The following is a 12,735-nucleotide window of genomic DNA, read 5'->3' on the forward strand; positions in this document are numbered from 1 at the left end:
TTAATCCACAGAGAACACTCATTTAAATTTCCACTGGAGAGAAGTTAACATTGCACAGAAAGGCACACCTGTTCTATCTGGAAGCTAAATTTTATATCCCTAAATATCTTTCAACTATTTTGCCACCCCTCCACCCATGTCATCGATGTATCCAAGAAAAAACAAATGGGTTCCTGGATGTGTGTGGATATGTTAGGTCGTGCCCAACTCTTTGCAATCCCATGGACTGTAACTCCTCTGTCCATGGCATTCTCAAGGCAAAAATACTGGAGTGGTTTGCCATTTCATCCTCCAGGGGATCTTCCTGACCCGGGGATCGAACCTGTGTCTCTTACGTCTCCTGCATTGGCAGGTGGGTTCTTTACCACTGAGCCACCTGGGAAGCCTGGGTTTCAGGATACTCATACGATATGACTTGGACTCATTTGTACAAAACTGCATCTTGCTTCTTGAGCCACAGTTTGATCTGGGTAATGTAACTTGCCACCACCTCCTCCCTTGGCATGGTCTTTTCAGAATGTGAGAAAACCCTTTCCACCCAAGAGTACCAGGCATGAGTGACCCTACTGCAAGATAAGGCGGCAGAGTCGAACGAGGCCCATTGGGAGGGAGGGAAGAGGTGCTGTAGGTCTGACACGCATTTATCCAGGCAGGGCCCCACTTGACCCCGAGGAATAGGAGCCACAGGCTCATCAAGTGATTCACCTGGTGTCCGGAGGATTGAACTCAGAATTACATACTTCGAAGCACATAGTCTTTCTCTTACCATAAAGAGTAAAAGGAAGTAAAAGAAAGAACTGGGAGACAAGAAAGATGATTCAACAAAGACTCTACAGCAAAAAAAGAGCCCCCATGAATAAGCTAACTTTTCAAAAAAAACACTTTGAGACTGATGTTGTATTGGCCAGTAACATTTTAATTAACATATTTTTCAACATCTAGATCTTACAGGTAATACATTTCAACTTTTAGTACTAGACAAAAATACCTAGTTCCCAAACTTGAAAATTCCAAATATCAGTGTTTGAAAAAAGGTATTAAGAAAAAAAAAAGGTACATGTAAACAGCTTACATGAAGAAAAAAAATCTTTTTAAGAAATTAATTAAAGAAAAAAGGTACATGAAGAACTGTGGTTGCCAAAAGAGCCCTGTAAGAAATTACTGGCTGTGTCAGTCTCTCGGTACTTATGTTGACAAGTATTGGTTTATGCTTTGTCTTGAGAACTATTAGGTTATTTGGAAGCAATATCATTTCTCATTTTTCTTGGTTGAATTATAATCCCATTATACATGTGGTATTTCTGCTCAGATTTGACATTGGATATATGCTGGGAGAATTTAATAAAAATTAATTCCTCTAATTCTAGTTACTGAATGATGGTTAAGCATGTCTATGAATTCAACATTCAACCAACATGTGAAGTTTTCTAACATATATCACTTTTTCTTCAAGAAAACCATAGGCCATCATTAAAACGTTTTAAACCTTTGCTATTATAAATCTGGAAAAGGCCCCGTTCAGTTCAGCCACTCAGTCCTGTCCAACTCTTTGAGTCCCCATAGACTGCAGCACGCCAGGCTTCCCTGTCCATCACCAAGTCCTGGAGCCTACTCAAACTCATGCCCATCACATTGATGATGCCATCTAACCATCCCATCCTCTGTCGTCCCCTTCTCCTCCTGCCTTCAATCTTTCCCAGCATCAGGGTCTTTTGCAATGAATCCGTTCTTCACATCAGGTGGCCAAAGTATTGGAGATTCAGCTTCAGCATCAGTCCTTCCAACGAATATTCAGGGTTGATTTCCTTTAGGATGGACTGGTTGGATCTCCTTGCAGTCCAAGGGACTCTCAAGAATCTTCTCCAATACCACAGTTCAAAGGCATCAGTTCTTTCTTTGGTGCTCAACTTTCTTTATAGTCCAACTCTCAGATTTTTAAAAAAAAATGTTATCTAATGATACATGCTGACATTTTTAAAGGGTGAAATGATCTGATGTCCATGTTTTTCTTCAGTAAAATGTGGGAGTGTTGAGAAAATATGATAGATAGGCTTCTAGTTCCTAGTTGGTAAACTGAGTGATAAGTAATGGAGATTTATTATTTCATTCTACTTTTATAGACAGGCTTCCCTGGAGGCTTAGTGATAAAGAATCCATCTGTAATGCAGGAGAAGCAGGTTTGATCCCTGGGCCAGGAAGATCCCCTGGAGAAAGAAATGGCAACCTATTCCAGTATTCTTGCCTCGGAAATCCCATGGACAGAGGAGCCTGACAGGCTATAGTCCATGGGGCCGCAAAAGTCAGACACGACTTAGTGACAGAACAAAAACAATAATAAAAACAACTTGTATGGACATTTTAATTTTTTGTGATTAAAAAGTTATAGCACCAGAAGTAATCATGAGTCCATTTTTACTGCTTCCTCTAAATGGTAAAAAATTTATCACCATGTTTGGGGATAAGCTTTTTCTCCAAGGAAATATTAAATATGTTTTTTAGATTTTCTTCTATTTCTTTCTCATTCAGTGTCTTAAACTCTACCAAATCTGTATTGTCCTTATAATTGAATCTCCTGTAGGTGAGGGTGAAACCCACTAAGCAATGAACACCTTCTGGGGTCTGCAAGGAGCAAAATGACTTACTTGTAAACACAGATGCTGGAGACTCTTGGAGGTATGTATTCACAGACTCAAAGTCTTTAATCGTTCGAGGTTCAAGAGTAAAAGAGTAGATTTTCCGATATTCATTCTTTTCCAAGAGGTCAGAATCCAGAAACTCTTGGTTTGGGATGTACTGCTCTCTTCTAATTTGGTCCAGGTACCAGGTTCCTCTCTCTTCGGTCAAGCGGAAGATGCAAGGCATCTGGGGCTGGTACTTCCCAGAAATTAACTCCAGAGGCTGCCACATCTGGTAAGAGCGTCCAAATCCAGCATCAGCTATGTAGTCCCTGCCATCGATGGTCACCTTCAGCAGAAGGTGAATCATGGCATTGCTGTATTTGTCGGCAAACGTGTTGTAAACATATCCTCCCAACATGGTGGTCTCAAAACCAATCGTGGTCAGAGCCCAGTACAGAAGGTGGTTGACTTGGAGACACCACCCACCCCGGTTCCTCCTGACAATTTGATCAAAAATGGCCTCTAAGTCCAATTCCATGGCTTCCCCACAGTGGATGTTAAGGTTCTCAAAGGGAATGGCTTGAACCTGATGCTGAAGAATATCAGCTAATGTTTCCAAGTCCAGTTTGTCCCTTGAGTTCTTATAACCAATTCTTTCAAAATATGCTTCAATGTTCATGGTTCCTTAAGGAGAGGAAAACAAAACAAAAGCAAATATATTACTTTTATACTTGGATTTCTTCGATTAGCTTGATTATAAGAAATGTATCTTAAATATTTAAATAAAATATTTTAATATGCCTTCAAATATTTAAGGCATAATTATAAGCCTTTTGTGTGTATGCTTTTGCTGTTTTAATGCCTTTTGCATGTACAAGTTCACAAATGAAGAAGAAAAGTATCATTTCTTCCATGTTTTGAGCATGAGAAGTTAGAAATCCAGATGAAGTGATGAGTAAAATCATAAAGAGCTTACATGTGGTTTTCTTGGTGATGAGTAAGGAGAGGTACCAATTGGCATCAATTAAAAGAGAGTTTATAAACCACTTCTAATATAAACAGGAGAATGATATAATAGGGTACTTGACCCACTCAGTTTCCTCTTTAGCTGAACTTTACAGAAATTTCCCTACTCAACAAGTCAGTTTGCTCACAAACTGATTTATTCATTTATTCAGTAAACGATTTGCTGAAATTTTATTATGCATAAATTTCTAACCTAGTGGTTGCTTGTCTTAAAAAAATCCTACATTTTATGGGGGCTGGTATGACAGAGATAACGAAATGAATGAATTTTAAAAACACATACAGTTTCTTAGATTGGGATCAGTGCTCTGGGGAAAATAAAGCGAAGAAGGAAGATAAGCCACGCACAGAGAGAGCTTCAGTTTCCAGTAAGGCGGGCAGAGAAAGCTTCACTGTAATTTCAAGGATGGGAGAGAAGGAGCCACGTCCATATGTGTGGGAGGGTCACTCGGGAAGAACCAGAGGATTTTTAAAAAGTCTTAAACTGGAACCTGCCTAGAGTGTCCAAAGAACATTCAAGGAAGCCGGGAAGAAGGGGGCAGAGGGACGGAAAGGAAGCGTGGGCCGAGATGAGGCCTGACCTTCCGGCTCTTCCTCTGAAATGAGGATATATCACTGTGAGAAGGGCAAGGGGAAGCCTGCGGGCTGGGCAAAGCGCACCATCGTCCGGTCAATATGTATGGACAGGCACCCGCACTCACGGAGCTGAAAGAAGACACATGGCCCAGCCAGGAGCAACTCAAGCACCTTTGCTCCAGGACCAGCGCTTTGCTCACGGATGGCGCATGGCCCGAGGCAGCTCTCTGAGACTCTGCTGAGGGACTCTGCTGAGGGACTCTGCTGAAACCTCAGCAGGTGCTTTTCCTGCGGGACCAGAAGCTGGTGGGATATTTGCCTGAAGTAGTGGGCTGCCGTCTATGGGATCGCACAGAGTCAGACACAACTGAAGCGACTTAGCAGCAGCAGCAGGAGATCTTGCTGAAGAATGGCACCCACCAAGAGTTTAATGAGCTGAGGAACGAGAAGCAGGAGAAGGAAAGGAGAGAACAGACATCCATCAGGTCTTAAGCTAGATCTTGCTTTTGTGGTAAGGTGAGTCAAACAAAGAGTCCTTATTTTGTAAAATTCCATGTCAGAAAGGGTTCTGCTCATTAATCATTGATTGTAGCAGTGGCGTATTACCTTTGGTAAGATGAGATGGCCTGAGGTGAGAGGCTTAAAAAGGCCTGCCCTAGGCTAATGGTGATAAGCTATGTATTTCTGTTGTCCTTCTTAATATCTTTTCTTTCAGATTCACCAGTTCTTTTTTTTAATCAGTTATTCTTCCCATTTTGCTAGTGTGTCAACTTTATTCTTGGTATCTGTAATCTGATCTCCAAATCTCTTAAGCTTATTTCATTTCTTCTCAACTTTATATCCATCAGTTTCTTTTCTCAACATCCGTAGAAGCCAAAAACTTGATATCAAACGGGGAGAGAGCAACTGGTACTGAGCCAGACCACCGCAGGCCCTCTTCCGCTTCTATATCCAATCAGTACTGGGTAAATAAGGAGGGCAGGTGATGTGGAACAAAGACATATGATTTGGACCTGCCTAACCATTTCCTTTATGGGTGGGTTAACCCACCTTCTTTTATTTGGAAATTAATGTATACTTTTTAAAGCTGTATTTTGATTTTCAAGTTTTTTTCCTTGTTCCTTCTTTATTTAAAGATATGATGCTAACTTAGAATTTAGTAACCTCAAGTCCATTGAGAAGAACCCAGCATTGGAACCTGAATGCAAGCAGCATGTGATAACCAAATTATGCGTCCATGACTAAATATAAGAATGATGTACTACTGAAGCTGAGATACAAGGTGAAATATGGAGGCGCCAGAAAGTAGGTGTCAGGATGAAACTGGATGAGAACTCTGCAACGTTTACACATCGACTTGTAACTTAGATGTGCGCTGATAAATTGATTCGTTTCACTTGATCATAAATACGAGAAAAGAGTAAAAGGAGGCAGAGAGAACACGCTTGGGGAGTCAGCTGAGATGCCCCAGAAAAGCAAACCTTTCTTTGGAAGTTCGATGTAGATGGAGTCTCAGCTTTAATTCAAAAGACGTGGAATGTTTCTTCTTCCTGGTTCACAGTCTAGAAATAATAGAAAAATAGTTTTAAATATATCATAGTCTTCCTTGAAAACAAGAGCAGTAGTTCTGGTGGGACATGAATAGGAAGAATGTTTTAAAATCACAAAACAGAAGGAGAGAGAGTGAAATGGCCATCTGCACCGCACAGGGGACAGAGCTGGATGTACAGTCACAGGCAATGGGAGCAACCTGGGCGGGCTCTAGGCCCGCTTCCTGGGGTTTAGGTCACAGGAGGACCCGAGCACAAGGGCCAGGCAGTCAACAAGGATGGGTGAACCCTGTTCCAGGCCCCTGATCGATACTACAAGTTTTACCAAACACATCAAAGACCAGCATTAAGGTAGCACCTGTCTTCCCTTAGCTATTAGGTATAATTGCGATGGCTTCCCAACCCTCTCCAGTATTGCCTGGAAAATCCCATGGACAGAGGACCCTGGTAGGCTGCAGTTCATGGGGTTGCAAAGAGTCGGACACGACTTAACGACTTCACTTTCTTTCCTTCCCAGTGGTGCAGCGGTAAAGACTCTGCCTGCCAGTGCAGGGCACTCAGGAGACCCAGGTTCGATGCCTGGATCAGGAAGATCCCCTGGAGGAGGAGATGGCAACCCATGCCAGTATTCTTGCCTGGAGAATCCGGTGGACAAAGGAGCCTGGCAGGCAACTGTCTGTTCAGTTCAGTCGCTCAGTCGTGTCCAACTCTCTGCGACCTCATGGACTGCAGCACGCCAGGCTTCCCTGTCCATCACCAACTCCCAGAGTTTACTCAAAGTCATGTCCACCGAGTCAGTGATGCCATCCAGCCATCTCATCCTCCGTCGTCCCCTTCTCCTCCCGTCTTCAATGTGGCTACAGTTCGCGGGGTCACAAAAGAGCTGGACGTAACCGAGTGACTAGACGGCAGCAGCAGCCGACACACACACACTTACAGGGTCAGCTCCCCATAGCCTGTGCAGACGCAAGTCACAATGAAAAACTAAGGAAGAGAAAGGCAGAATCGACTCCTTTCATTATGGGACAGAGTAGAAAATGGGTAAGAATTGTGGCTAAAGTACTTTAAACACATATTTTAAAGGTGACTGAAGTGGAAGCCGTTCTACCTGCTGACCTCCACCTCGGGTGCAGAGGGTAAAGAACAGAGCGTGCTCACAGCGCTCTGCTCGGGCCAGGGCACCGCGGAGGACTTGGGACCGAGGCTGGTGTGGGTGGATGCTGACTGTCGGCCACAGGATCCCCTCAGGTCTCTCTGACCACCTGGCTGTGCCCCTGACCGGCCTGGCTTCAGGACCAGCATATGGACTCTTTGGCAGACCTCCTGGGGGCTCCTGGAGCGGCTCTGCCCTCCTGTGTGGAGAATCAGACATGTCGGGGACTTTGTGTCCTCTCAGGACTGCCCTTCATGGGGACTTACTGGCGAGATGTTCTGAAAACCCCGGTGCCTTGCCTTGAATCGAGAAAAGACTCTTGAGCTTTTTTGTGTATGGTGTTAGAAAGGGATCTAGTTTCATTCTTTTACAAGTGGTTTGGATTAAAGATCTAAACGTAAGACCAGAAACTATAAAACTCCTAGAGGAGAACATAGGCAAAACACTCCCCGACATAAATCACAGCAGGATCCTCTATGATCCACCTCCCAGAATACTGGAAATAAAAGCAAAAATAAACAAATGGGATCTAATTAAAATTAAAAGCTTCTGCACAACAAAGGAAACTATAAGCAAGGTGAAAAGACAGCCTTCTGAAAGGGAGAAAATAACAGCAAATGAAGCAACTGACAACTAATCTCAAAAATATACAAGCAACTCCTGCAGCTTGATTCCAGAAAAATAAACGACCCAATTAAAAAATGGGCCAAAGAACTAAATAGACATTTCTCCAAAGAAGACATACGGATGGCTAACAAACACATGAGAAGATGCTCAACATCATTCATTATCAGAGAAATGCAAATCAAAACCACAGTGAGGTACCATTTCACACCAGTCAGAATGTCTGCGATCTAAAAGTCTGCAAGCAATAAATGCTGGAGAGGGTGTGGAGAAAAGGGAACCCTCTTACACTGTTGGTGGGAATGCAAACTAGTACAGCCACTATGGAGAACAGTGTGGAGATTCCTTAAAAAACTGGAAATACAACTGCCTTATGACCCAGCAATCCCACTGCTAGTCATACACACCGAGGAAACCAGAATTGAAAGAGACACATGTACCCCAATGTTCATCGCAGCACTGTTTATAATAGCCAGGACATGGAAACAACCTAGATGTCCATCAGCAGATGACTGGATAAGCAAGCTGTGGTACATATACACAATGGAGTATTACTCAGCCATTAAAAAGAATACATTTGAATCAGTTCTGATGAGATGGATGAAACTGGAGCCGATTATACAGAGTGAAGTAAGCCAGAAAGAAAAACACCAATACAGCATACTGACACATATATATGGAATTTAGAAAGATGGCAGTGATGACCCTGTATGCAAGACAGCAAAAGAGACACAGATGTGTAGAGCGGACTTTTGGACTCTGAGGGAGACGGAGAGGGTGGGATGATTTGGGAGAATGGCATTGAAACATGTATACTATCAGGTAAGAAACGAATCGCCAGTCTATGTTAGATACAGGATATAGGATGCTTGGGGCTGGTGCACGGGGAAGATCCAGAGAGATGATATGGGGTGGGAGGTGGGAGGGGTGTTCAGGACTGGGAACCCGTGTACACCCGTGGCAGATTCATGTCAATGTATGGCAAAACCAATACAGTATTGTAAAGCAAAATAAAGTAAAAATTAAAAATTAAAAAAAAAAGACTTTTGAGTTGTGATTCCCACCTGGGCTGGCACTGCGGCTTGCCCAGGCACCCTTCCTTCATGAGGCACTTGCTCACCAGGCTGGACTCAGGTCTGAACCTGCGGAACCTGACAAGTCACGTCAGTGGCCACCGGGGAGAGCTCTGTGGGAGAAAGCTAAGATGGACAGGATGAGGCAATTTCTAGAGGGCCCTGAAAGGCAGGCCAGAAAGACTTCTCTGTCACCGAACAAATACCTGTTGCTTCGCCGAGCGGACAAAGGCCAACAGTCAGCTGGCTGCTGCAAAGTACCCCTAAGTGTCACGGGTCTTCAGTTGCCAACTACCTCTTTGATGTGGCCCTGGAGAGCGGGTTGAGGTGAAGACCTCAGCTCCCAGCCTGGGGTCTCTACATCTCTCATGTCCTGCAGTGGTTTCAATTTTTTAATTTTATTTTACTTTATATTTTATTTTTGAGCTAGAGAAATCCTGATTCTTTCCCCAAACAAAATTGTAAGCCAAAGTCTAAAATAGAACAATTAAAAATAGGTTGGTCCAGAGGCCGTCCGGCCCTGAGATGCTGTCCTCACGGCTCAGGGGTGCAAGCAGCCGGGGAGGTCACGGGCCGAGGTCGCGTCTTCCATCCCAACTGCCCGCATTTCAGACACGACCGCCTGGAAGAGCCCGAGACGGTGCGAGCGAGTGGATTTTCCTCCTGTGTGTGTTTCACATCCTGTCTGTTTCCTTTGCTCTGTCTCAGTGATGGCATCCCACTGGACTGACACTAAGACTCACTCCCAACCCCAGGGCAGAGGGGCATCTGCCTGACTCTGGGATGGAAGGGAGCTGCGCGGCCAGCCCTGCTCAGAGGCCGTCGGACGCCCCGCCTTAGCGCACAGAAGGCCCGCGGCTCCGCCAGGGCCCCGCGCTGGAGCCGCAGAGCCTGGCAGGTACTGCGGGGACCGCTGAGGAGGCACCCAGAGCCCGGCTAGACGGCAGAAGCCGAACAAAGCCAGACTCTGGGACAGAAGTACAAGGGAGTTGATAGTTTAGAAAAACAGCCCTCCTTTTGAGGGAAGGAATGGAGGAGGAACTGAAGTGAGGTCCCAGGGGCAGGGAGTGAGGCGGCGAAGTCACACTCTGGGCCACAAGCAGGGGCAGTCTCTCCCGCCAGCCTTTCTGCCGTGACTGAAAGTGTTAGTTGCTCAGTCGGGTCCGACTCTTTGGACACCATAGACTGTAGCCCTCGAGGCTCCTCTGTCCATGAGGTTCTCCAGGCAAGAATGCTGGAGTGAGTTGCCGTGCCCTCCTCCAGGGGAGCTTCCTGACCCAGGGATGGAATCCCTGTCTCCTGCATTGCAGGCAGATTCTTTACCATCTGAGGCACCAGACGGGAAGTCCATCATGACTGAACAAATTATTAAAAATTGGTGTGACAATCACATGACCTAAATAAACTATTTAAAGTGAACAGTTCAGTCCTTTGGTACCTTCACAACTTGGTGTAGCCACCCTTCTGTTCAGTTCCGAACTCTCTCACTCCCCCAGTAAGACCCCAGACTCGTGGGCAGGTACTCCCCAGCCCCTCCCGCCTCTGCAGCCACCAGGCGCCTTCCTGTCTCTCTGAGGGCTTCCATCTTCAGCCACTGTGGACAGTGCTGCAGACAGAATCTGAGCCCAAGTGCATTTTCCTGTATCTGATTTCCATTCACTGGGTATGTGCTTAGAATAGAGCTGCCCAGCTGAAGAGTCGGATTTAGGGATGCTTCCAATGGCTTTCCTTTCCCTGTGCTCTGAGTTTCTTTTCCTCTCCTTCCCACCCCTTCCCTTTGATGTTCAGTTGCTCAGTCGTGTCCGACTCTTCGCTATCCCATAGGCTGTACGCCACCACACTCCTCTGCCCATGGGATTTCCCAAGCAAGAATACTGGAGTGGGTTGCCATTTCCTTCTCCAGGGGAGCTTCCTGACCCAGGGATCGAAACTGTGGCTTCTGCATTGCAGGTGGATTTTTTTTTTTTTTTTTTTTGCCGTGAGCCACCAGGCAAGCCCTCCCTTCCCTTTTCTTACCTGTTTTTTTTTTTTTTTTGGTGTCGAAGCTTACTGCAAGGACCTGTGAACCAGCCCAGTCCTAGGGGGTAAGTGGCCAGCCCAGTAATCGTCTGGATGAAAAAAAAGAGGTTGCCTGGCAAGCCAAGCCCACAGCCCCTCTTCACAATGCTGAGAGCGCAGGCAGCCTGCAGAGCCGCCCGTCCAAGGAGAACAGCCAAGGAAGGTCAGACTCTGTCAGCGGAAAGGTCTGAGTGTTTGTTTTGCCTTTTATTCTCTTTTGAGGAGAAGCAGAAACTCAGATTTGTGGCTGCAATCTGCCTGTTTTTACAACTGGCTCTGAACTGTTGAAACCTGTCAAGGCCAAACAAAATAAGTCTCTGGGTGGGATGGAACTATATATACAGTTGGCAGGTTTTCTGAGTGTGAGAGGGTGGGGTGGGGTCAGCTTTTGTGTGGCTGACAAGATAAACAGTGACTCAAGGGAAGGGAGAGTTCGGTGATCAGAGAGCAAGCAGGCATATGGTTTTCGTGGGTGCAGGGCAGGGTAGGGGAGCAAAGTCCAGAGCAGGGAGCTCACAGGGCCCCTGGCTTTGGAGCCATCCGCCTCCACAGGCTCCTCTCTCCTGCGGAACTCTGCGCATCAGTGCCCAGGGAATGCTGTCGCCTGCCTGATGGTGAGACAGTTGTTCCTGGCGTCTGTGGCCCCTGGAGACCCTTGGACCCCTCCTTCTATCCAGAGAAAACCTCCCCAAGAATTCCCTTACACTGTGCAGACAATAAAACCCAGCCTTCTTGGGTGTTTTGGGACCAATAGAGAACTTCTGATCCCTTAATGCCAGAGGAGCCGGAGTGGTCCTGAACTTACAGCCTGCAGGACTGACTGAGCCCTTTGGGACACACCCAGTTAGGTTCAGAGAAGGTGGACATCACTGTTGCAATTGTCCGAGAGGAGGACCCTGTCCTCTGAAACACGTGTTGTACGCAGTAGCTATCTTTTATATATTCCTTTAATCCCCACAACAGACTTTGTAAGAAAGCTCTCTTATTAGCCCCAGCGTTCTGAGGGATAAACTGACATTTAGAGATGCTTCTGTGTCCTGCCGAGTCTTCCCAGCTGGCATGTTGGGTGGCTGTGACGCTAACCCTGACAGCTGCAGTGGGGGTCTGTGACGCCTCTGTGATCCTGCACAGCACTTACGGCGTGAGCATGTGCCAGGCAAACTTCCTGAACTGTCCTGGGACCTGAAATTCAGGTCTGTGGAGTCTCCAGTCTCAGGGACTCCCATTTGAAACAGGATCAAGCCCCACTTTCCAAGCATAAACAGGTCACTCACCGAGCTCTCTGGGGCCCACAACCAGGAACCAGGGTGACAGCCACCCTCCCACTTCCTGGCCCAGCCCAGGAAGAGCCCTCCTTCCTGCCTGCGAAGTGCTCCGCCCCCTGAGTCTAGTTACCGGCACCACGGAGCTCTGGGAAATGTAGTCGTGGGGACTTGGGTTGACCATGTGCCCCTCCTGTTCCAATGTACCCTGGTGAGCCAAGGCCCCAGGGTTCAAAGGGGAGGGACCTTGTAGTCCATACAGTTCTTACTCTTAGGCAGCCTGAACATGGATGTCCTGTGTGTGCTGTGGGAGGTTAGGGTTTTGAGAGGCTCCAGGAAGTGCAGACCCGTAAGCCTAGAGGAGCAGGAGGACATGGATGTTTTAAATCACCATCCCCCCAGGTTATGACAGCATTTCCTCATCAATTGCCAGGAAGCCCCTAACTTTCTATTCTTTCTCCCCCAGAGGCTCTGTGTAATGTGGTCAACATTTGTCCACATAGAAGTTATGGGAGTGACATACAGAATATACTTTCGCTTCTGTGTTTCTAATTTATGTTAATGACATTAGCCTATCACTCTTGCTGTCTCTAATGCATTTCCCTCTATGTTATTGTTGCTTAGTTGCTAAGTTATATACGACTCTTTTGAGACCCCCATGGACTTGTAACCTGCCAGGTTCCTCCATCCATGGGATTCTCTGAGGCAAGACTACTGGAGTGGGTTGCCATTTCCTTCTCCAGGGGATCTTCTCGATCCAGGGGTCGAACCTGGGTCTCCTTCGTTGGTGGATTC

At 46.2% G+C, this 12,735-nt stretch overlaps 1 protein-coding gene across 10 annotated transcripts; it reads right to left on the bottom strand.

Annotated features, from left to right (window-relative positions):
* Positions 1-895: 895 nt before the first annotated feature.
* NAT1 (N-acetyltransferase 1) lies at positions 896-11,994 on the bottom strand. 10 transcript variants are annotated; one of them, XR_009598647.1, is made up of 5 exons: positions 11,953-11,994; positions 10,637-10,728; positions 8,612-8,746; positions 5,702-5,782; positions 896-3,302 (listed from the first exon to the last, which is right to left on the bottom strand). XR_009598647.1 is itself a non-coding variant. In XM_027962601.2 (4 exons), exon 4 carries the CDS (start codon positions 3,295-3,297, stop codon positions 2,425-2,427), a length of 873 nt encoding a protein of 290 aa, XP_027818402.1. In that variant the 5' UTR covers positions 3,298-3,302; positions 5,702-5,782; positions 10,637-10,728; positions 11,953-11,994; the 3' UTR covers positions 896-2,424. The 10 variants fall into 10 exon arrangements, 7 of the variants coding, with proteins under 7 accessions (XP_027818402.1, XP_027818401.1, XP_011961429.1 ...); XR_009598646.1 differs by having other exon boundaries at positions 10,637-10,969; XR_009598645.1 differs by having other exon boundaries at positions 10,637-11,994.
* Positions 11,995-12,735: the final 741 nt, after the last annotated feature.

This window comes from Ovis aries, chromosome 26 (genome assembly GCF_016772045.2).
Source record: "Ovis aries strain OAR_USU_Benz2616 breed Rambouillet chromosome 26, ARS-UI_Ramb_v3.0, whole genome shotgun sequence".
NCBI classification, from domain to species: Eukaryota; Metazoa; Chordata; class Mammalia; order Artiodactyla; family Bovidae; genus Ovis; species Ovis aries.

Excerpts from the sequence above, each read along its gene's own strand:
- NAT1 (XM_012106039.4), bottom strand. The coding sequence starts at position 3,297 with ATGAACATTGAAGCATATTTTGAAAGAATTGGTTATAAGAACTCAAGG.